Below are 25,665 nucleotides of genomic sequence, written 5' to 3'. Positions count from 1 at the left end.
GTGAATATGACATATAGTCTAAGTATAATCCAAACTGATTAACAATTGTATGGTTTTAAAGACCCAATATATATATATATATAGCTAACTATAATGTGTTGTATTCATTTTGAGTGGTTTACATCATGTCTTCTTTCTTCTCCCCGCCATTTATCTATTTATTTGTTGGTTAATGTGTATGCATACAGAATTGAAAGTGCACTATAATGATCCGTTTGGCTCTTAAAATATTCCCCAACCAATGGACACCTCTGTTGCACAAGACGTATTCTCACCTCCAATAAACGCAGCCTTTACTGGACAGCTGGCATGCTACGGAAGTGTTTCTGTGCGTGCGGCCCTGTAGCTCCCTGTCCCCGGTGTGCGACTTGACAATTTTGGATAAAAACAGGTGGATGACAACAATTTCCATTGCATGCAGTTAGGTATCACTTTCGCTGATTGTAGTCAGAGATGGGAGCGAACAATAGCAGGCGCCGCGTCTCCTTTGAGTCGGATGAAAATGACAACATCACAGTTGTGAAGGGCATAAGGGTGAGTACTGAAAGGATGACAACAATGAGGTACTGCATAACCAAATGCTGCTCGGAAGTACTGAAGCGCGTTAAAAATGATAGGAACGATTGACTGCATTATTATATCCTTACTACCAAACAAATAGGCAATGTTATGCCAGAGTAACGTTTGTTATGGTAGCTAGGCTAGCTAACTTGCTGTCAGTTTGACACTGGGGCTTATACAATGCCCTCGCGTTGCGTTGTCTAAATTATGAATGACTGGATACAGCTAGAGCTAGTTCTTAGTAATGACGACATTTAGTTTATAATAGATAATACTTATTTTATGACCTTGTAATTAACATTAGTTTAATCCATGTTGCACCATTAAATCCATGTCATGCAAAACACGTGTCGTGAACTTTCTGTCTGACGTGTAAGCTGATAAGTGTTTAACTGTTGTAATGGACCCTGCGTGCCAATTAAATATAGGTTGAGAGGCTTTAGTTTAGTTTCAAGTAAAGACTATTTGTTACGAAAATGCCTATTGTGAAGCACCTTGTTGCTAGAAGACAAAGGACAATGTTTACATGGAATAATCTGCTGGTGTGTGGGGGTGTTTTCCTTCTGCATTCTTGCCACACGTGCATCAATAAACAAAACATACCTTAAGGTTGTAGATTGTACACCCACATATCACAAGCAGTGTTCTACAATGGCAGCATTCTGTCTTCGTTCAACAGTTTTCAGCCAACCACAATCAAGACTCTGTGATTTAACATTTAGAAATGTCAATAATCATCGCTTTTGAAACACATGTCCCTTTTATCAGCAAGGAAGAATCCTTCAAATGTAAAATATACACTTACTGTAGCAGGTTTGCACAGATCCATACAGCTATGGGTGCTGCCATTCGACTAAACTACACTTCCAGAGTTACTTGATGGCTAATTAACACCAGTCGTCGGCTACCTCTAGTCTTCCATAAACAAGTGCTGTAACATGGAGACCCTATCGAGGTGTGTATCTATTGAACCTTTTTGATTTTTGAAATGATTTCAAAACTTCCAATGCTTCCAAAACCAAACCTCAAGCAACTCCTGTTCAAACCGATGCCTTCATCTATCAATTGTATGTGTTATGTAATGGAACAGGGGGTCATGATCAAGGCTAGCCTAGGCCTAACTAATTGGGGGTGTGGACACATTTTAGCAGCGGTGTGTGCCACTGCTAAATGCATATTGGGGTAACACTGCTCAGGCTGATGTAATAGAGCTAGTGCACCTAGAGTTGTAGCCTTGTGTGATTAAGTTGGCTGAGGCTTGGCAAGTAAATTGTGAGAACTTGCCTTTTAGACTTTGGAGTGTGGTTCAGTTGAAGTGTTTAGTGTTGCTCAGATCTGGTATCCTTGTTAGTTGTGCTTTTTTCTCTCCTGTTGGTTTTCGCTCACATATTGCTCTTCTCTCTCTTCTGCAGCTCTCTGAGAATGTCATCAACCGAATGAGGGAGCCCATAGCTCCCCTTCTTCCCCCCTCCCTTCCACAGGTCCCACCCCCTGTTGCTGCTCCCTCCTCCCTCCTCATTCCAGTGTCTCCCCTCAGACCCCCCTTCGATCCCATCACCTCGCTTCCACCCATAGAACCCATCACACTACCACCTCAACCTCCTGCACCTGTCACTGAAGTAGTGGCTCCACCTCCACCCCCCATGGAACAGGTAGCAGCTCCGACCATCATTGACATGGTGATCCCGCCTCCTACCTTAGCTGCTTTAAAGCCTGTGGCATCCCCTCCACCACCTGCATCTGTTGAGCAGGTAACCCTCCCACCACAGGTTGAACCCCTGGCCCCCATCCCTGTTCCCGCTCCTGTTGCTGTGGAACGTAATACTATCCCTGCACCTCCTCCTGTAATCACACCTGTTGCTGATCCTCCTGTAATCACACCTGTTGCTGATCCTCCTGTAATCACACCTGTTGCTCTTCCTCCTGTAATCACACCTGTTGCTGATCCTCCTGTAATCGAACCTGTTGCTCTTCCTCCTGTAATCGAACCTGTTGCTCTTCCTCCTGTAATCGAACCTGTTGCTCTTCCTCCTGTAATCGAACCCGTTGTTCTTCCTCCTGTAATCAAACCTGTTGCTGATCCTCCTGTAATCACACCTGTTGTTCTTCCTCCTGTAATCAAACCCGTTGTTCTTCCTCCTGTAATCGAACCCGTTGCTTCTCCTCCTGTAATCGAACCTGTTGCTCTTCCTCCTGTAATCGAACCCGTTGTTCTTCCTCCTGTAATCAACCCGTTGTTCTTCCTCCTGTAATCAAACATGTTGTTCTTCCTCCTGTAATCGAACCTGTTGCTTCTCCTCCTGTAATCAAACCTGTTGCTTCTGCTCCTCCCATTGCACCTCCTCTCCCTCTCGTAATTGAACCCATTGCTCCTCCTCCCCTTTCCTCTTCATTGGCATCCATCTCCTCCCCTGCTGTTGAGTCTGCTGCTCCTCCAATGGAAGCTTTCTCCCTGCAGCCTACAGTCAAACCCATCGCTCCGCCTCCTCCCCCAGCTGAATTCATTGCTCCTACCCCTTGTGAACCCATTGGCCCTCCTCCTCAGCCCCCAGTGGAAGCTTTTGCTCCTCCTCCCGCCCCAGAACCAGTGGAAGTTGTTGGCCCCCCTCTTCCTCCTCCCACCCCAGAGCCAGAACCAGTGGCGGTAGCACCGCCAGCAGCACATGCAGGTGAGTTCTACTATGGCGTACAGACATAAGGGTCTCCTTTCTGTGTTTACAAACATTGCCGCACGCAAGTTGGTGGCAGAACAAGGGGGGAGTTGTTAAAGAATGGCAGCAAAATAATTCTTTACATGTTGCTTGAGTGCATTTCACACTACTTTTGGATTATAATTGGATTTTAAGGCTTATATGACTGTCCTGCTTACTATGTTTGTCATCATCACAAATCAACTGCATTTATACTTAAAAAACACTTCAGCTTCAACCAGTAAAATGGTTCCTTGGCTAGCTTTTGCTACATCCTATATCAATGAGTGTTAGCATTCTAGCTAACAACCGCTGCATCCAAAATAATTATTTTGTAAAGATCACAACCAAATATAATCTTAGTGACAGTTCAAGCAATAATCAAAACATCTTTGCAATTTTTTTTGGTTTAGAAGTAATAAAAATGTAAATCTAGGCTATGTTGAATGTGCACAGATGTCGATGCTTTCTTACTGCTGCCAAGAGTTTCCACAAAACAGTGTGACATCAGTGTGTCGTGTCTGATAAAGGGTCTATAGTGTACAGCCATAAGGCTCTCGGTGGAACCATGCTTACATGACATGCATGCATTCATTCACACCACTCAAACTGTCAATGAGACTGTCAGTTAATTTACTGGTTCAGTTGGATTATTGCACTGTGTGCTGGTATTTGACCACCTCGTAACTAATTCAGAGGTGGTCAATCGTACTGCTGCCTCCACTTCCTCTGAAATGAGCTAAAGCAATTTGACTTAAATTGACATGTTCACACAGCAGGTCACAGTCATGACCCCAGGCATCACACTGTTCAGTGGGTTAGAAGTCCAGCTTTTGGGATCTGTACTCAGTGATCATTTGGGAATCTTGACCTTACTTTTAAGTCAGCCCACACATACAGCACAAATGTTCTCTCCCCTCTGATTGTAATTAGTCTTCGTTCTCAGGATTCCGCTCACAGTGGCCTCTGGTATTATGATTCATTGGCATCGCCAAAGCGCTAATGAAACGATTAATTCTTACTTGTAATAAAGTTAATGAATTGATGCCGCACTTAAGCCCATTTCCTATATTTTAGCCCACTAGGCAGCTGAAACCATTGCCCTTTTTTCCTCCTCTGTTTTGTGGAAATCCTCAAATTGTTGACTGTTTTTCACTTTAAATATGATGCATTCTATCCCTCCACTAGCCCATTTGCTTAGGGCTGCTTTGCGTCTTGCGTGTTAAGGGTCATCTTACACTGGTATCGTAGTGTATCAGGTTTTCACCATAGGGAAAGGACTGTTGAAGGTAAGGCAGGAAACGATGGGGACATGGGAGGTTCCATCACAGATGATGACAACGGTGGGCGAAGAGGTTTCCCCATCCTTGACGGCACACAATGGGTGTGATAATTAAAAAGTGGCCATCTTAAAGGCACGCTGCGCTGCCTCTGGTGATTAAAACGACACCTCAGTTTCACACAACAAACCAGCCGGGCATCATTATGAAAATGCTGTGGGCGTGCGTTTTCTGCTTAAGTGTTAATCTGGAATAGAAATCTCCCTAGAAAAACTCCCAAGCCACTTATTAACTGTCAGACATGCTGTACTGTAAGTTAACGCTATCAGGTCTTTCTTAATATGCTGTTTGGGCTCTCTACTTGAGGACATTGTTAATACAATTGGTCTTGTGTTATGCTACTCACACGTTCTTAACAAAAAACACTTTTGTATAAATCTGTTTTCATTAGCGCCCGGCCATTCATGCAATCGCTCTCCGTTTTTCTGTCTTTCTAAAAATCACTCCCTATTGTACACGTTAATTGCTTTGCAGATTAAAAGATAAACACGGCAATGTCTCACTACATTTTTTTGATCAGGGATTTGTATGAACTGTTTTTTGGGGGATTGTGTATTATTGAAGGAAAACATGTCAGCTAGTTCCACTTAAAAAGCATCATTTTAAGAATGGTCTTTAGTGTCTTCAAAAGGTAATACTTATTTTTTTTCTATTTAAATGTTTGCACCTTTTCGGTTAGTAAAGGACCCTTGTTTATAGTACTAACAGATGAGGTCTATTATGCCTTGCATGTCTTTTTCACCCTATTCATCATCATCATTAAGATCACTTTATTGGTTAATTGCACAGAAGGTCTAACTGAAATCTGACTTCTGCTTTTTAAGACGCACACATGCAAACATACCAATACAGGTTTTGGAGAGGTGCGGTAGGATGTAACACTGGATACGCAGGGAGCTCTTGTTATGGGGGGGTAAAGTGCCTTGCTCAAGGGCACAATGGCAGGAAATGGCATGTAGGATTTGATACCAGCAACCCTCAGGTTGCCAGCTCAGTTCCTGCCAGATTTTTCCAGTAGGACCCGGGATTCTAATTTTCAATCTTTTGGTTGCTGGCTCGCCACCCTAACCACTAGACTACCTGCTGCCCCAGTACAGTATGTATACAGTATGTCCAGACTTGACATTTGAGATGAGGCAAAGGTCATCAAGGAGCTCTAGCGAAGCTAGCCTAATTGCAGCTCGTGTTTTTGGCAGTGTAGTTTTGTTTTTAACCGTTGATTGAGCTCCACATCTTTCGATACGGGTCACGGCTGGACCACGTGTCTTTTTGAATTTAGGTGAAAGTAACAGACCCCAGACGCATCAATAAGTCACTGTAGCCAAGTACAAATCAAGTTGTACGTTTTGGTGCATGAGTGAGTCAGTTTCTCTCCTAACTTACCTAAGTTGGTATGTTAGGTAATGCAGAGCTGCATATTAATTTCCACACAGGTTACCATTGCAATCAGAGTAAGAGTTGTGTTCTGTTCCTGCCCACGTCACCAGACAGTAATGACACTCACATCTGACTAATGAGCTTTGAGTTGGAGGAGAAAGATTTCTCTCTCTCCTCTTCCTTCCCTCAGTATGTGTGGTAGAAAGTACTATAGGGCTTCCTCAGGTGCATGGTGGTTTGGTTACTAGATGACTGCAGGACACGTGGAGCTTTTCTATAGTGCTATAACCTTCATTCGTTGTGTTCTTGTGACGGCTTCAAATTCTTCTCAACATGGGTGGCCTACAAGCACAGTGATGTAAGTCGGCATTGAAAGAAAGGATACGTGTTTTCAAGGTTGTCCCATGTTCATTATACACTTAGTGCACAAAGCATTAGGAACACCTTCCTAATATTGATTTTGCCCTCCGAACAGCCTCAATTTGTCGGGCATAGACTACAAGGTGTCGAACGCGTTCCACAGCGATGCTGGCCCAATGCTTCCTACAGTTGTGTGAGATTGTCTGGATGTCCTTTGGGTGGTGGGCCATTCTTGATACACAAGGGGAACTTTTGGCCATGACGAACCCAGCAGTGTTGCAGTTGTTGACACATTCAAACCATGGCACCTACTACTATACCCTGTTCAAGACCACTTAAATCATTAGTCTTGACCATTCACCCACTGAATGGCACACATACACTATCCATGTTCTTTAACTTGTCTCCTCCCCTTCATCTACACTGATTGAAGTGGATTTAACAGGTGACATCAATAAGGGATCATAGCTTTCAACTGGTCTGTCATGGAAAGAGGTGTTCCTAATGTTTTATACACTTTGAATGCACTCAACAGGAAAAAGTCAACTTGGCGTATCGATCGCGTCTTATCTTTTTGGAAAAACTCTGCTGTCTTGCAATTCTGCAAGTCTTGTTAAACAGTCACCAAGGCTCGAGCCCAATACCACATTTTCATAAAGGTTGCAATTTAATGAGGGGAGGGTGGGGGGGTGTTGATTGTGTGCCCACGAGTGGTGGTATGGAGTTAGACCTCTTGGCTGTCTCTAAATCACGGCCTCGTCGTGTGTGTGCTGATTACAGTATGGTCAAGGTTGAGCCTCCTACACTGCTCTATGCAGGTTATAAATATTCATACTCCTGCGCCCACACACTGGCTAGCACGGCCTAATAGCCTGCTTAAAGATGACTAGAGAGAGAGAGGTGTAAGATGAGTGGAGTGGTATAAAACACCTGCCATCGCATAATTCTCCCTCTAAAATGGCTTCCCTGGTCTTCATCATCAAATGGGAAGTGATAAGTTATTCTTGTGATTAAATTACAGGCGTAGGTGGAGGAGCGAATCGGTGAAATGAATAGATGGACGTTTTTGCACGAGACAGCGGCTACGAGGGTAGTTTTTCTTTTTGGAGGTATTGGAAACGTCTGCATCTTGGTGGTGAGTGTGAGGCGTGCAGAAGTGGTAATGTTACAGATTATGTCCTCTATGCGGGTCACGGGGTTAATGAAATGTCTGATGAGAAACACAATTTGCCTCCCGTCTATCTCCTTTTGCCTAGAAAGAGCTCCTTTCTAGTTGTGTTTTTCTCACCGGGGTTTAGGGGGTGACTGGGGAAACATCTCAAAGATGAGTTTTTAATCTCTTTAACATTTCCATGTCCTACTCAGGATTGACACGGGGGCTCTGTTGATCTGGAATAGTCTACGACCCCTGCCAAGCCGATGGAGTGCCCGAAGGACCCTTGACATGTTTATCCTATCAGAACCCATTTTACGGCTGACTCCCTTTTCCTCGGAGTAGGGAAGTACGGGAGGAACATGGAGTATAATGATGATGAGGAGGGTTGTAATTGCAGAACTACACAGTTTGGTCCATAGTCTTCACAAAATTGTGTAAGACCACCAGAACTGTTGAGTCAGGCCAAACGCTACATAACATCCAATGATAATGTAAGTGTAGTCTGGGGAGGCTGTAAAATGGATTCCAGTCTAGACCGATTACACAGGTTTATTTCTCTGTAGTCTTCCAACACTCTCTTAGCCTGCTTCAGATAATGTGTTGGTTGCTGTCAGCAGTTCGCTCGACAGGTAGTGTTTCTGATGTATTCTTGGTGCCAGGTGTGCTGGGCCTACTCTCTTTCAGGATCAATTGAAGGGATTGCAGACATTTGTTTACCATGTTATCAAACGTTCTCGACTGATCAGTAACATATATTTAGCAGATGTTATTGCTGGTGTTTAGCGAAATGCTTGTGTTCCAAGCTACAACAATGCAGTAATATCTAACAATACACACATCTGAAAGAATGGAATTAAGAAATATATGAATATCAGATTGCACAATGTCGGATTGGCATTGACTAACATACAGTAGAATAGAATACAGTATATACATATGAGATGATTAAAGCAGTATGTAAACAACACACTAGTGTTCCATTATTAAGTGACCAGTGATTCTATCTATATCGGGCAGCAGCCTCTAAGGTGCAGGGTTGAGTAACCGTGTGGTAGCTGGCTAGTGATGGCTATTTAGCAGTCTGAAGGCCTTGAGATTCGGAGACAGTTTCTGCGGGGTGAACAGGCCGTGGCTCGGGTGGTTGATGTCCTTGATGATCTTTTTGCCTTCCTGTGACATTTGGTGCTGTAGGTGTCCTGGAGGGCAGGTAGTTTGTCCCGGTGATGTGCTGGCCAGGTCACACCACCCTCTAGAGAGACCATTTCAGATGGTCAGTGATGTGTTGGCCAGGTCACACCACCCTCTAGAGAGCCCTGAACACTGAGGAATACACTCTTTGCCGCATGTTTTTTGCACAACATGACAACATTCCCTTTGCATTCTCTCTCCAATTTTCTACAGACGGCTCTCTGTCCACCCGCCTTTACACTCTCATTCTGTTCTCTGAAATTAGGTTGGAGGGAGAGGAAGGAAAAGAGATGGGAGGAGAGACAGAAAAGGGGAAGGAGATACAAAGAGAGGCAGGTGGTTAGACAGAGCGGGAGAAATAGGATTGACTTTACTTTCAGCAGGCTGGGACTCCAGAGGACCTGTGGAGCCCTTTTCTGTTTTAAGATCCGTATCTTTAATTCACTTATCAAATATCAGCGTCCCGGAGAGATGATGCATGGAGGGGCTCCTAACCCCGGCATCCATTACCCTCAACCCACTGTTTGATTAATGCCTTTCCCGCAGAGAAATATGGTATTGAGCCTGGGCATCGTCACGGTAACAAGAAGCTATTCTTGGCCTTGATGAGAAGTGGCAGTATAAGGTACTTAGACCCTCCCTTTGACACTTTCTTTTGGGAGGATTCTAGCCGCTGTTTTTATGGATGTGACAATCAGTAGAGGGCACAGGAAAGACAGGAGGAGGCGGGAGACACCTTCGTTGATACTCAAAGGGAACATAAAAGTTCCCATTGACTTAAGGCCCCGTTAGAATTATTGTAACAGAGCTGCAATAGCATACTCATCTATTTTAATGTGTCAATCTGGTCTGAGATAATGACTCACCTGAAGCAAGGAGGGGTCTAGGTAATGAGTCAGGTTGACTATTATGCACTATTTAGCTAACACAGGGAAGGACACCTGCTTGTGCCTGGGCTCTGTTAGCCTGAGAGTTTAATTAACTCAGTAGAGACTGAGACTCCTGCACTCCTAGCGGGGTACTCCGCATGCGCACACACACACACACACTGAAGCGCCATACCGACATCTCTCAAGTGAAGCTGACTGAACCACAGATCCAGGGAATTGGAGAGAGGCTTCATGCCTCATTTTCCTCCCTCCTACACTCATCCCTCTATCCCTGTCTGTTCCTCTCCCTCTCTTTCCTCTATCCCCCCATTAGAGGGGATTTTTATTTGAGGTCCTATCCTTCTCAGGACCGAAGGGGGAGGGGTACCCAGCAGACGAGAAGCTGGGCTGTAACAAGCTCCAGTCATAAACAGTCTCCAAGGGCTTTTCCTGCTCTGCTCTACAGTGTGTTAGAGATTATAGGTGTTCCACTTGTTCAGCAAATGAGAGTTAGCCAGCCAGCCAATTTCGGTGTGTGTCCTTCACCGTTCCACTGCGACCGGGTCTACCTGGTAATAACAGGCTCTCTGACGATGGCGATTATCCCATCTCTCTGTAATGCGCCAGTCTCACTTGAGTCATCTGTAAGCACACACCCCTCTCTCTCTCTCTCTCTCTCTCCCAGCACTGCAGTGCTGCTGCTGCACCGAACACACCGCATGGCACTTCTGCCTTCAGAGCACGTCTTGGCCTCTTAGCTCGCCCCACGTCTTACTTTCATGCTTAATTACCTGCCAAGATGGGACCAAGAAGACACACGGTCAAACATGCCATGACGCCAGTAACATAAATACAAGGAGATTTGGGGGAAAAGTAAAGCTATAAAAAAATGTGTGGGGAGGTTGTGTGATGAGGTTTTAATAGCGCAGGTGATTGGTGGTGCGTGGCAGATCTAACCCTCCCTTCTCCCCTCCTCTGTAAGTATAGCCCTCCTCTCTTCTGGCTGTATAGCCCTCCTCTAATCTGTCTGTATAGCCCTTCTCTCTTCTGGCTGTATAGGCCTCCTCTTTTCTGGCTGTATAGCCCTCTCTTCTGGCTGTATAGGCCTCCTCTCTTCTGGCTGTATAGGCCTCCTCTCTTCTAGCTGTATAGGCCTCCTCTTTTCTGGCTGTATAGGCCTCCTCTCTTCTGGCTGTATAGGCCTCCTCTCTTCTGGCTGTATAGGCCTCCTCTCTTCTGGCTGTATAGGCCTCCTCTCTTCTGGCTGTATAGGCCTCCTCTCTTCTGGCTGTATAGGCCTCCTCTCTTCTGGCTGTATAGGCCTCCTCTCTTCTGGCTGTATAGGCCTCCTCTCTTCTGGCTGTATAGGCCTCCTCTCTTCTGGCTGTATAGGCCTCCTCTCTTCTGGCTGTATAGGCCTCCTCTCTTCTGGCTGTATAGGCCTCCTCTCTTCTGGCTGTATAGCCCTCCTCTCTTCTGGCTGTATAGCCCTCCTCTCTTCTGGCTGTATAGCTCTCCTCTCTTCTGGCTGTATAGCTCTCCTCTCTTCTGGCTGTATAGGACTCCTCTCTTCTGGCTGCATAGGCCTCCTCTCTTCTGGCTGCATAGGCCTCCTCTCTTCTGGCTGCATAGGCCTCCTCTCTTCTGGCTGCATAGCTCATAAGTCTAGAGAGCCTGAGAGGCCCGTCCCACCTCACTACCCTCACAGAACACACACCATGTTTTATTGCCCACAGCTTGTCAACATATGCATGGTAAACCATACAGTACATGTCACACACTGGTCCACAGTGCCTCACCCTGGCCTGTCTGTCTCTCTCCTATAGTTGATGAAGAGGAGCTGAGGAAGAAGATCACAGAGGATCTGCAGAAAGGCCTGTTGAAGGAGAGGGTGAAGGCTGAGCAGGAGCTGCAAGCATGGTGAGACACACACACACACACGTCCCTATGAACCACCATGGTTAAACACCACCACATCAGCCTTACCTGTCCACTGTAGTACAGTAACTGTCCTCGAACAGCCTCATACAAAACAATGCAGTAGGTTTAGGAATGTATCCTGTCTAAGCCCCACCCCTGACCATAGCCCTTCCATTAACCTCTATGGGACTGAGCCACACCCTCTACTTCTCTGATTTGTCCTTTGAAGGGTTGTGAAGCCAATGGTAATTTACCCAAGTTACTGTAATCTTCAGTAATAGTGGTCATTAACAGAAAATCTATGGCAATCGCATCGTCTTTTTGGTCATTTATACTTGAATAATACTTGAATTACAACTGTAACTCTTCCAACTATTGACGTTTTTCACAACTGCCACCAGTTTGACGCCAAAACATTGTCAATTAATACATATTGACTTAGTAAAATAAATGTGTAAAAATATATCAAGGGTATTTCATGCTTTATTCACAGTGCCTTCAGAAAGTATTCACACCCCCTGACTTTTTCCACATTTTGTTGTGTTAGAGCCTGAATTTAAAATGGATTAAATTGAGATTTGTTGTCACTGGCCTACACACAATACCGCATTTCAAATTGGAATTATGTTTTTCGAGAATTTTACAAATTGAATAAGAAATGAAAAGCTGACATGTCTTGTGTCAATAAGTATTCCACACCTTTGTTATGGCAGAGGCCTAAATACCTTCAGTAGGAAACATTTGCTTAACTATTCACCTCATAAGTTGCATGGACTCACTCTGTGTGCAATAATATTGTTTAACATGATAAATGACTACCTCATCTCTGTACCCCACACATACAATTATCTCTAAGGTCCCTCAGTCGAGCAGTGAATTTCAAACACACATTCAGCCACAAAGACCAGGGAGGTTTTCCAATGACTTGCAAAGAAGGGCACCTGTTGGTAGAGGGGTAAAAAATAAGCAAATTAGACATTGAATATCCCTTTGAGCACGGTGAAGTTATGAATTACTCTTAGGATGGTGTATCAATACACACAGTCACTACAAAGATACAGACTCCTTCCTAACTCAGAAAGAAAACCGCTCCGGGATTTTACCATGACGCCAATGGTGACTTTAAAACATTTGCAAAGTTTAATGGTTAATGGTTGTGATAAAAACTGGGGTTGGATCAACAACATTGTAGTTACTCCACAAGACGAACCTTATTGACAGAGTGAAAAGAAGGAAGCTTGTACAGAATAAAAAAATATTCCAAAACATGCATCCGAAGTAATACTGCAAAAAATGTGGCAAAGCAATTCAGTTTTCCTGAATACAAAGTGTAATGTTTGAGGCAAATCTAATATAACACATTACTGAGTACCACTCTCCATATTTTCAAGCATAGTGGTAGCTGCATCATGTTATGGGTATTATTTTTTAATCTTTTAGAACTGGAGAGTTTTTCAGGATAAAAAAGAAACAAAACCTAGTTGTCTGTTTTCCACCAGACACTGGGAGATGAATTCACCTTTCAGCAGGACAATAACCTGAAACACAAGACCAAATCTGCGCTGACGTTGTTTACCAAGAAGACAGTGAATGTTCCTGATTGGCTGAGTTTGACCAATTTGACAGAGCTTGAAGAATTTTGAAAATGATAATGGGAAAATGTTGCACATTCCTAGTGTGTAATGCTCTTAGACTTGCCCAGAAAGACTCACAGCTGTAATCGCTGCCAAAGGTGATTCTAACATGGTTGAGTACTTATATAATCAAGATGCAGTATATTAGTGTTTTACTTTTCATATAATTATTATTATTTTATACAAATGTGAGAATTTTTCTTTGACTTTAGAGTAATTGGTCTACATCATTGACGACAAAAGTTAATTAAATCCATTTTAATTTCACTTTGGAACACAACACACTGTGAAAAAAGTCATTGTGTGTGAATACTTTCTGAATGTACTATATAGTTTCCTGATTCCAGAAGAATGGGAGAGAAAGCACACTGCAGAAACTCCCTGCCAGTTCTGTGTTCCATTAATAGTAAAAAAGGTCAGATTCATCCCTTCTCCCACATGTTCAATCTATTTATCTTCCGAAGCACATCAGCGTTTATTTCGTCCCCCTTACCTCCTTTTTTGGGGCTCAATTAATCATGCCTGGGAGAGGGCGCCATCGAGATGTAATTTCCTGGGCGCTGAGTGGGTGATCTATTAGCCAGCCTTGATGAGGCATCGTGACTTCCTTCCCCACTTCTCGTCTGCATCCCAAATGGCTCCCTATTCACTATATAGTGCACTACTTTTGACCAGGGCCCATAGGTGTAGCTATTGCACTCTGGTCAAAAGTAGTGCACTATGTAGGAAATAGGGTGCCATTTGGGGTGTGAAACTCCCTTTTCCTCTCCTCTTCGCCACAATAGAGCAGGTGCATGTCCCATCAAGTCTGATAAACACATCATTCCCCTCTAATGGTACTGGATGGGCTCCAAAGACTTACCAGTGAATGACTAAGTCGTTTAGCCTAGCGCTTAATGTAGCTGCTATTACAGTATGGATGGGAAATGCCCCAAAAGAGTGAATGGGAGGCGCTGGCATTAGACTATGGCTATTACGGTTTTTTGAGGTATGTTTAAGGGAGGCTATTCACAGGAACAAAGATCATTGTTTAGTTTTTGAGTTGTTTTGTCTTTTATTGACGTAAATGTGTGTTGCGTATGGACCTCTATTCAGAGAAGTAAACCTACTGTACCAATTTGAGTGTAAATTGTGGCCTGCAATTAATTCTGTTCATTATGATGGTGATGTCGCTGTGGGCTCGCTCAGACTGCCTCAAGTCCTCCACTTATTTGGTTTACCTCTTCACTGTTTCAGGTGCTTTTTGTTACTTTTTATGAACAACAGTCATTCAAAATTAAAAAGCAATCATCTGTAAGCTGTTTGCCAGCATGCATGCTCTCCAATGTGTGTGTGTGTGTGTGTGTCCCTCTTAATACCGTTGTGTAATCATTAGTAAAACAGATTTACGGGTCATCGTTGTTGATCTGGCTGGTCTTTCCAGTCGGGCCCAGGCACTAACCTGGACAAATTGCTATTGATAAAGAAATGTATTTCCTGTCAGCCATCATAAAATAGAATTTAGAATGAGCATCTGTCTTGGTTTATATGGCATTGTTGGCTGAAGCAACAGGGTTTGGAAGAGGTAGTGCCTGTCGCATCTCCCAGGCCTGAGTCCCAAATGGCACCCTATTCCGTATATAGTGCACTACTTTTGACCAGTGCCCATAGGGTTCTGGTAACATTGAGTGCACTATATAGAGAATAGGGTGTCATTTGGAAAGTAACACCATTAAAGGAAAGTACGGGGCTTTATTGACCATGATGCTGTGCTGCTTGGATGGACAGAATCAATATTTCCCTTAATGTCTTGTCCCCACCAAGTTCTCTCCTCTCTGTTTTTTTATGATGTTTGTGTTTTCATTTGGCTTTAGTAGAGCCAACGAGTCTTGGGAGTGAGACTTGGAGAAGATAATCCACTATAAGATGTTTAACTTCCTTTGCCGTGTGACTCACTCATGTTTAGGCCTGAGGACATTGTGTGAATGTTCACTTTTCAAAATGGTGGAGGGGGAAGAGGTGGTTGACACAAATGGCCAGCATACAGTTTGGAACAGAGTGTCTCCAGGATGTTGGATGTGGATTTTCAGCAACTGTAGCTGTTAACAGATGGGCCTAACATGCTGACCACACCGCCTGCATTGCAAAATACATTTACACGTTATTCTATCATTTCATCCTAATTGTCTGCGAGTGCCAACGAGCGTCTGTGTAGCCAGGCACTAAAATAGAACTTGGTTCTATTTTGGACATGTGACAAGCTGCAAGTCCCGCCTCTCCCATCTCCTCATTGGTTTTTAGGAGCATATATACATGTGGGTGATTGAAAGATGGAGGTTCACACTCAGTCCGTTTGGCGGTGGTAATGCACCTTAAAGTTGGTTGCCAAACACCATATAAAATCCATATAAGAAGAATTAATGAGGAGATAAAAAGGGGAAACCTAGTTTATCTGTGGATAACTGTCAGAGGAGAGAACACATGATTGTGTGACTCAACATGGGTCAGCGTGCGCGGTGGCACACGCAGATGCACGCGCAGAGCTGGTTGGTAGGTGAATGGTTGGTTAACTCTACTCTGTAAGGTCTTTGAGTTGGTAGGTGAATGGTAGGTTAACTCTACTCTGTAAGGTCTTTGAGTTGGTAGGTGAATGGTAGGTTGACTCTATTCTGTAAGGTCTTTGAGTTGGTAGGTCAATGGTACAGTAGGCTGACTCTACTCTGAGGCATTGGCCTTCTCTCCTCTCCAGGATATCTTCCTTCTCTGCTAATTTTTCATCCTTAATATGTTATGTCTGTTTTTTTTTCTTTCTGTTTTCTATTCATTTGAATTTATTGGGGAAAAGGTCCACCATTTATCTTTTAATTGAAAGATGTCGGCACAGGCTCTTTCGCAGCTTCGCCATTAAAGGTAATTGAACTACGATGGTGTTTAGCAGACGACTTGTGATCAGGAACCTGTGCTGGAATAGAGGTGTCATGACCAGCTAGCCTAAGATTGGATTGTTTTAAACTTAACTGGTAGTGTTGACTGCAGTAAAAACTGACAGAGTCAAGGTGTGGAGTTATGAATGAATTGACCGTTGGTCAAACCCATAGTGTGAAGCTGTCACAGGCATTTAGTGACCTGTGAACTTACCTGGGTCTCACTTTGCAGTAGTTCACTCATTCCCTCCTCGATCATTCTTTGTGTGTGTGTGTGTGTGTGTGTGTGTGTGTGTGTGGTATCCAGATGTTCATACCATACCAGGGTATACATTATTACCGGAAGTGCACAACAATTTAGGCAACAGGGATCTTGATCCAGAAGGGGATTGAATGTCTGCTGTAACCAAGAAGCTTGATGTTGACATCTAGCCACTTAGCTAGCAAGTTAGCAAACTAAATCCATAGCTGGAGTCCTGAGCTGGACACCATTTATTTGACACCTCTAAGATTTCTTATAGTTGGACCGCTGCACCACTAAGTTAAGTATAAGGAACTGCGTCTCAGTGCAAGAGGCGTCACTACAGTCCCTGGTTCGAATCCAGGCTGTATCACATCCGTCTGTGATTGGGAGTCCCATAGGGCGGCGCACAATTAGCCCAGCGCTGTTCAGGTTTAGCCAGGGTAGGCCGTCATAAGTCGTTGTTCTTAACTGACATGTCTAGTTCGTTTTTTAAATTGAACCTGAATTGAAATAAGCAGTGGTGTAGCACGTACCCCCACAGCCCCTGTGAGTCGCCTCAACAACAACCATATATACTGTATTGAAGATCATGCCGTCATTATTTCGAAAAAATACCACTGTATACGGTATATCGCCCAAGCCTAGTGTGTGTTTGGTGTTACAACTAATCAAATCAAATCAAATTTTATTTGTCACATACACATGGTTAGCAGATGTTAATGCGAGTGTAGCGAAATGCTTGTGCTTCTAGTTCCGACAATGCAGTGATAACCAACAAGTAATCTAACTAACAATTCCAAAACTACTGTCTTATACACAGTGTAAGGGGATAAGGAATATGTACATAAGGATATATGAATGAGTGATGGTACAGAGCACCATACAGTAGATGGTATCGAGTACAGTATATACATATGAGATGAGTATGTAGACAAAGTAAACAAAGTGGCATAGTTAAAGTGGCTAGTGACATAAGAATGCAGTCGATGATCTAGAGTACAGTATATACATATGCATATGAGATGAATAGTGTAGGGTAAGTAACATTATATAAGGTAGCATTGTTTAAAGTGGCTAGTGATATATTTACATCATTTCCCATCAATTCCCATTATTAAAGTGGCTGGAGTTGGGTCAGTGTCAATGACAGTGTGTTGGCAGCAGCCACTCAATGTTAGTGATTGCTGTTTAACAGTCTGATGGCCTTGAGATAGAAGCTGTTTTTCAGTCTCTCGGTCCCAGCTTTGATGCACCTGTACTGACCTCGCCTTCTGATGATAGCGGGGTGAACAGGCAGTGGTTTGGGTGGTTGATGTCCTTGATGATCTTTATGGCCTTCCTGTAACATCAGGTGGTGTAAGTGTCCTGGAGGGCAGGTAGTTTGCCCCCGGTGACTGTGCAGACCTCACTACCCTCTGGAGAGCCTTACGGTTGAGGGCGGAGCAGTTGTCACCAGGCGGTGATACAGCCCGCCAGGATGCTCTATGTGCATCTGTAGAAGTTTGTGAGTGCTTTTGGTGACAAGCCGAATTTCTTCAGCCTCCTGAGGTTGAAGAGGCGCTGCTGCGTTCTCTTCACGACGCTGTCGGTGTGAGTGGACCAATTCAGTTTGTCTGTGATGTGTATGCCGAGGAACTTAAAACTTGCTACCCTCTCCACTACTGATCCATCGATGTGATACCTCTGCTGTTTCCTGAAGTCCACAATCATCTCCTTAGTTTTGTTGACGTTGAGTGTGAGGTTATTTTCCTGACACCACACTCCGAGGGCCCTCACCTCCTCCCTGTAGGCCGTCTCGTCGTTGTTGGTAATCAAGCCTACCACTGTTGTGTGTCCGCAAACTTGATGATTGAGTTGGAGGCGTGCGTGGCCACGCAGTCGTGGGTGAACAGGGAGTACAGGAGAGGGCTCAGAACGCACCCTTGTGGGGCCCCCGTGTTGAGGATCAGCGGGAGGAGATGTTGTTGCCTACCCTCACCACCTGTGGGCGGCCCGTCAGGAAGTCCAGTACCCAGTTGCACAGGGCGGGGTCGAGACCCAGGGTCTCGAGCTTGATGACGAGCTTGGAGGGTACTATGGTATTGAATGCCGAGCTGTAGTCGATGAACAGCATTCTCACATAGGTATTCCTCTTGTCCAGGTGGGTTAGGGCAGTGTGCAGTGTGGTTGAGATTGCATCGTCTGTGGACCTATTTGGGCGGTAAGCAAATTGAGTGGGTCTAGGGTGTCAGGTAGGGTGGAGGTGATATGGTCCTTGACTAGTCTCTCAAAGCACTTCATGATGACGGAAGTAGTGCAAAGTCGTTTAGCTCAGTTACCTTAGCTTTCTTGGGAACAGGAACAATGGTGGCCCTCTTGAAGCATGTGGGAACAGCAGACTGGTATAGGGATTGATTGAATATGTCCGTAAACACAGCCAGCTGGTTCGCATGCTCTGAGGGCGCGGCTGGGGATGCCGTCTGGGCCTGCAGCCTTGCAGGGTTAACACGTTTAAATGTCTTACTCACCTCGGCTGCAGTGAAGGAGAGACTGCATGTTTTCGTTGCAGGCAGTGTCAGTGGCACTGTATTGTCCTCAAAGCGGGCAAAAAAGTGATTTAGTCTGCCTGGGTCCCGCAAGACATCCTGGTCCGTGACTGGGCTGGGTTTCTTCTTGTAGTCCGTGATTGACTGTAGACCCTGCCACATGCCTCTTGTGTCTGAGCCATTGAATTGAGATTCCACTTTGTCTCTGTACTGACGCTTAGCTTGTTTAATAGCCTTGCGGAGGGAATAGCTGCATTGTTTATATTCGGACATATTACCAGACACCTTGCCCTGATTAAAAGCAGTGGTTCGCGCTTTCAGTTTCACGCGAATGCTGCCATCAATCCACGGTTTCTGGTTTGGGAATGTTTTTATCAGTTGCTATGGGAACGACATCTTCGACGCACGTTCTAATGAACTCGCACACCGAATCAGCGTATTCGTCAATATTTCCATGTTACGAAACATGTCCCAGTCCACGTGATGGAAGCAGTCTTGGAGTGTGGAGTCAGCTTGGTCTGACCAGCGTTGGACAGACCTCAGCGTGGGAGACTCTTGTTTAAGTTTCTGCCTGTAGGCAGGGATCAGCAAAATGGAGTCGTGGTCAGCTTTTCCGAAAGGGGGCGGGCAGGGCCCTCGCGGAAGTTAGAGTAACAATGATCCAAGGTTTTACCCGCAATCGATATGCTGGTAAAATTTAGGAGTCTTGTTTTCAGATTAGCTTTGTTAAAATCCCCAGCTACAATGAATGCAGCCTCCGGATAAATGGTTTCCAGTTTGCAAAGAGTTAAATAAAGTTCGTTCAGAGCCATCGATGTGTCTGCTTGGGGGGGGATATATACGGCTGTGATTATAATCGAGGAGAATTCTCTTGGAAGATAATGCGGTCTACATTTGATTGTGAGGAATTCTAAATCAGGTGAACAGAAGGATTTGAGTTCCTGTATGTTTCCTTCATCACACCATGTCTCGTTAGTCATGAGGCATACGCCCCCGCCACTCTTCTTACCAGAAAGATGTTTGTTTCTGTCGGCGCGATGCGTGGTGAAAACCTAAGCTGACCAGTTGGTGCCATGCTTCATTAAATGTAGAGGTCTGCAGTGCAACTGCTGCTACTGCTTACAACCTCTGTTAGAACACACAACCAATACAGGATAACCCCCAAAATTGGCTTCAGGAATATCTCTCACACACACACACATACACTCTCAGTTCCTCTCTTATTCTCACACGCAAATACACACACAGAATATGTGTGGACTGTTCACTATCTCATTTAAGGCGGGGTGGCTGCAGGGAGCAGATTTTCTGAAGACTCCTCTGAGAGGCGTCAGAGCAGAAAGGCACCAGAGTGAAAGAAATATGCAGTACTCTTCTCGCTCTCATATTCTCTCTCTCTCTCTTGACTTTTATCCTCTATATTTACCTCTTCTATTCTCTCTCTTGACCTCCTCTATATTTACTTCTCTTCTCTCTCCCTCTTGACCTCTATCCTCTATATTTACCTCTTCTCTCTCTCGACCTCCTAGCCTCTCTATTTACCTCTACGCTCCTCTTCCTTTGAAATACCACACAGCTCTTCTCTCTGTCCCTCTGCTTTGTCAGCACTCACTGCTGTGCCCTCTGATTGGGGTTGACCTGTGGTCGCCCCTAAGCACTGTGGGATAAAAAAAAGAGGCTCAGGGTGGATGCCACTCAGACTGATCCTCAGACAGGGACAGACAGACACAGGTCTCACTTCTCAGGTTGTTCCTGTCACCACCGGGCATGCCTGCGTTGAATTAAGTGGGACACGGTGGTGAGTCCAGGTGTCACTGTGATGTGTGGTGAATGTGGCAGTAGGTGTCTCTGAGTGCCACTGTGTTTAACACCAGAACCACTAGAGCAATCATTTGGACTTAAACAATGGCATTATAGTGAATATAAGTGTCGATATGACAGCAATCAAATAGTCAATTATTGTCAGCTCGTGCTAACATGGTATGATTCTTCAGGCATTGGCATCAGTTGGGACATGTCCATGTCACATAAACAATGAAAGCTGGTGAGTGGGTTGCAGATGTTTTTTGCTTGAGATGTAAGGTCATCAAAAAAAGAAACATCCCTTTTTCAGGACCCTGTCTCTTAAAGATAATTCGTAAAAATCCAAATAACTTAACAGATCTTCATTGTAAAGAGTTTAAACACTGTTACCCATGCTTGTTCAATGAACCATAAACAATTCATGAACATGCACCTGTGGAACAGTCGTTAAGACACTAACAGCTTAAAGACCATAGGCAATTAAGGTCACAGTTATGAAAACTTAGGACACTAAAGAGACCTTTCTACTCACTCTGAAAAACACCAAAAGAAAGTTGCCCAGGGTCCCTGCTCATCTACATGAATGTGCATTAGGCATGCTGCAAGGAGGCAATAAATTGTAACAAAACCTGCACAGGATCGGTACATCCGAACATCACCCCTGCGGGACAGGTACAGGATGGCAACAACAACTGCCCGAGTTAAACCAGGAACGCACAATCCCTCTATCAGTGCTCAGACTGTCCGCAATAGGATGGGAGACGCTGGACTGAGGGCTTGTAGGCCTGTTGTAAGGCAGGTCCTCACCAGACATCACCGGCAACAATGTTGCCTATGGGCACAAACCCACCGTCGCTGGACCAGACAGGACTGGCAAAAAGTGCTCTTCACTGAAGAGTCGCAGTTTTGTCTTACCAGGGGTGATGGTTGGATTTGCGTTTATCGTCGAAGGAATGAGCTTTACACCGAGGCCTGTACTCTGAAGGGGGATCGAGGTGGAGGGACCGTCATGGTCTTGGGCGGTGTGTCACAGCATCATCGGACTGAGCTTGTTGACATTGCAGGAAATCTCAATGTTGTGCGTTACTGGGAAGACATCCTCCTCCCTCATGTGGTACCCTTCCTGCAGATTCATCCTGACATAGCCTCCATTATGACAATGCCACCTGCCATACTGCTCGTTCTGTATGGGATTTCCTGCAAGACAGGAATGTCAGTGTTCTGCCATGGCCAGCGAATAGCCCGGATCTCAATCCCATTGAGCACGTCTGGGACCTGTTGGATCGGAGGGTGAGGGCTAGGGCCAATCCCCCCCCAACTTGCAGTGGGGTAACATCTCACAGCAAGAACGGGTAAATCTGGTGCAGTCCATGAGGAGGAGATGCACTGCAGTACTTAATGCAGCTGGTGGCCTCACCAGATACTGACTGTTAGTTTTGATGTTGACCCCCGCTTTGTTCAAGGACACATTATTCCATTTCTGTTAGTCACATGTCTGTGGAACTTGTTCAGTTTGTCTGTTGTTGAATTTTATGTTCATAGAAATATTTATACATGTTAAGTTTTCTGAAAATAAATGCAGTTGACAGTGAGAGGATGTTTCTTTATTTGGTGAATTTATTATTCTGCCATTTTTAATGTCCTGACCCCCTCCGTCTTGACTTTTCCTAAATAAGTCTATCACACAGTCATTCTTAGAATCTTAATATTCATCCGTTTTAGGAGGGAATGTCATTTTAAAAAGGTTTTCCTCCGTTGCCCCTCACGACAGTTGAATTGAAGGTGCTGTGGTCCGTTGATAATCACGCTGATTTCCACGAAACTGAACCGGTTAAACTATACCCACACTAATTTCACAGATACAACAACTGATTAAATAAATGAAGGAGAAGTATGATGAGGAAGAGGATGCATCATTAGGCCTAGGTCATCACCAGTTATGAATGAAGAACAGGGCGGGCCATTGTATTGGTCTATTCTAATTATAATCTCTATATGGTATGTACTCTATCAGTCCACTGAATCCAAGCAGTTTTATCAGTCTACTTGTAGTACACAGTGTGAGCATCCGTAACTTACAATGGCAAGAAGACCAAGACGAATGGGATGTACATGCTGCGTTAGCTCTGCTACGAGATCTGAATGAAAACGACTCAGATGGTGGGGAAGAAATGCATATCCTGGCATCTCTGCTGATTATTCTGATCCTCAGCCGTAACGGTACGCACTGAGCAGGTGCCTGCGCCTCCACCAAATGAAACGGTGAGACAGGAGAGAGAAAATGATAGAACAAGCTGGTGACAATGCTACGGGCCGATTAGCAGCATAAAACATCATCACTGAGAGAGCAACGCACACTTACCAGCTTTCCTTGTTTGTGACATGGACACGCTCCAACTGATGCCGTTACGTGAAGATGCACACCATGGAAACACAAGCTGACAATTTACTGTTTTTGACTGCTGTCAAATCGACCCTTCTATTCATTGTAATACCAAATCAAATGTATTTATATAGTCCTTCGTACATCAGCTGATATCTCAAAGTGCTGTACAGAAACCCAGCCTAAAACCCTAAACAGCAAGCAATGCAGGTGTAGAAGCACAGAGGCTAGGAAAAACTCCCTAGAAAGGCCAAAACCTAGGAAGAAACCTAGAGAGGAACCAGGCTGTGTGGGGTGGCCAGTCCTCTCCTGGCTGTGCCGGGTGGAGATTAAAACAGAACATGGCCAAGATGTTCAAATTGTCGAATTGTCGAATTTGTGCAGAATTTGTGCTTTATAATGTGGCTACTGATGTTTTCATCATTTGACCGTTGGTCTTGTTGACTGTGCATCTTGGTAGTTGGGGTATTTTTCTTTTGCCCTTGTAAAAATGATCTGTTAGGGTGTTCCAGCACTAGGGTTGCAAAGGGTCGGCAACTTTCCGGTACATTTCTGGAATTTTTCCATTGCTTAAATTCATCAAAAAAGTTAGCTTATAACAGTGAACCTTTTTTTGTGGGATACACATAAGGCAATTCTAGGTCTTGTGGCATATTTTGGTAAAACTATCCCCAATTCAATGGAATTGAAACCCTCTGCATGCACAGTGCACTCTTCCATCACATGTGCAGTGCACTCTTCCATCACATGTGCAGTGCACTCTTCCATCACATGTGCAGTGCACTCTTCCATCACATGTGCAGCTGATTCTCAAGATCTTGCACACTAATGAGATGCTATTGAGCCCACACTACTACACTGTCTGAGCCAAGGACTACATGCTTTACATTTAAGTCATTTAGCAGACGCTCTTATCCAGAGCGACTTACAAATTGGTGCTTTCTGGTAAGTTTTGATTACAATACTGGGTGGGGTGACTATATTTCATGACATCATTTTTTGTTAACTAGTAAATAGTAGCCTACAGTTAAGTGTGTTTAAATAATTTCTAACTTGTTAACAGTTTCTGCTTGTTCGTTTTTTGCTACCAGGTGGGTTTTAACTTGCTTGAGCCTACTATTCACCTGTTTCCATACGTTTCATTTGAAAAACATTTCTTACGAAGGAGTTTGTTTTAATTTTACCTTTATTTAACTAGGCAAGTCAACTAAGAACAAATTCTTATTTACAATGACGGCCGAGGAACAGTGCCTTGTTCAGGGGCAGAACGACATATTTTTACCATGTCAGCTCGGGGATTCGATCCAGCAACCTTTCAGTAACTGGCCCAATGCTCTAACCTCTTGGTGACCTGCCGCCCCATGTTTAATCTAACTGCTTAACTATTTATCTTTACATGGAGTTTTATTTTATTTTATTTAAAACTTTTCTTTTCTCCCACTAATCTTTACAGGACAATGCCATGGGCACTATCTGATGTGTGGAGATGTTTCACTGCAGCTAATGTAGAAGGAAAAGCGGTGTACATTTGCAAATACTGTGCCAAATCATATGTAAAGAATGCAACAAAGATGCAGAATCATCTGGCCAAGTGCATAAAGTTCCCTCGGCGCTCACAACAAGCAACCTCTGACAAAAGTCCCTCTACTTCTATTCGAGGTGAAAATTATGAATCAGACACCTTATTGATAGCAACAGCTCATGGTCCTCCTGGAATCAGACACCTTATTGATCAGCAACAGCTCATGGTCCTCCTGGAATCGGACACCTTATCGACAGCAACAGCTCATGGTCCTCCTGGAATCGGACACCTTATCGACAGCAACAGCTCATGGTCCTCCTGGAATCGGACGGTTTTTTGACTCAATGGAGGAACGTAGCCAGAGAAATGCTGATGAATGTCTTGCTCGAGCTGTGTGTGCAATTGGTTCACCTCTGATGCTCACAGGCCATGTGTATTGGAAGAGATTGGTGAATGTTCTTCGCCCAGCATACACCCCTACAACCAGACATGCTTCTACTCATTTGCTGGGTGCAGAGTTCAACAGAGTTCAAGTAAATCATAGAGAAAGCAGACTGTATTGCAATCATCTCTGATGGGTGGTCGAATGTTCGTGGGAAAGGAATAATTAACTACATCTTCACCCCTCAAATCAGTATTCTACAAGAACACAGACACAAGGGACAATGGACACACCGGTCTCTACATTGTAGATGAGCTGAAGGCAGTCATCAATGACCTCGGACCACAGTCGGTATTTGCACTGGTGACAGACAATGCTGCGAACATGAAGGCTGATTAGTCTAAAGTGGAGGAGTCCAACCCTCACATCACACCCATTGGCTGTGCTGCTCATGCATTGAATCTGCTCCTCAAGGACATCATGGCACTGAAAACAATGGATACACTCGACAAGAGAGCCAAGGAAATGGTAATTATAGCAGCAATCTACCTCACCAAGCAGTGAGAAGAATAAGAGCACCACATTGAAGTTGCCCAGCAACACCTGTTGGGGTGGTGTTGTCATCATGTTTGACAGTCTCCTGGAGGGGAAGGTGTGTCTCCAAGAAATAGCCATATCACAGTCTGCTGACATGGACAGCCCCATCAAGAGGATCTTTCTGGACAATGTATTTTGGGAGAGTGTGGTAAGCGGCCTGAAACCTATTGCAGTAGCCATTGCACTGATTGAGGAAGACAATGCTATCCTG

General features: G+C 44.4%; 1 protein-coding gene across 9 annotated transcripts in view; it reads left to right on the top strand.

Annotated features, from left to right (window-relative positions):
- The first annotated feature begins 287 nt into the window (after nucleotides 1-287).
- The window catches only part of chchd3a (coiled-coil-helix-coiled-coil-helix domain containing 3a), a 32,983-nt gene continuing 7,605 nt past the window's right edge, over nucleotides 288-25,665 (top strand). The window contains exons 1-5 of one of the 9 annotated variants that reach the window (XM_065021453.1): nucleotides 289-534; nucleotides 1,974-2,213; nucleotides 3,107-3,136; nucleotides 3,182-3,230; nucleotides 11,368-11,461. In XM_065021453.1, coding sequence (XP_064877525.1) covers nucleotides 454-534; nucleotides 1,974-2,213; nucleotides 3,107-3,136; nucleotides 3,182-3,230; nucleotides 11,368-11,461 — 494 coding nt within the window. In that variant the 5' untranslated portion in view covers nucleotides 289-453. Of the gene's footprint in view, nucleotides 535-1,973; nucleotides 2,313-2,983; nucleotides 3,231-11,367; nucleotides 11,462-25,665 lie in introns of all 9 variants that reach the window. The other 8 variants (XM_065021454.1, XM_065021450.1, XM_065021451.1 and 5 more) reach the window with 8 other exon arrangements.

Source organism: Oncorhynchus nerka, linkage group LG8 (assembly GCF_034236695.1).
Source record: "Oncorhynchus nerka isolate Pitt River linkage group LG8, Oner_Uvic_2.0, whole genome shotgun sequence".
Classification (NCBI taxonomy): Eukaryota; Metazoa; Chordata; class Actinopteri; order Salmoniformes; family Salmonidae; genus Oncorhynchus; species Oncorhynchus nerka.
Note: the sequence above shows the minus strand (reverse complement) of the source record. Positions and strands in the feature narration are given on the sequence as shown.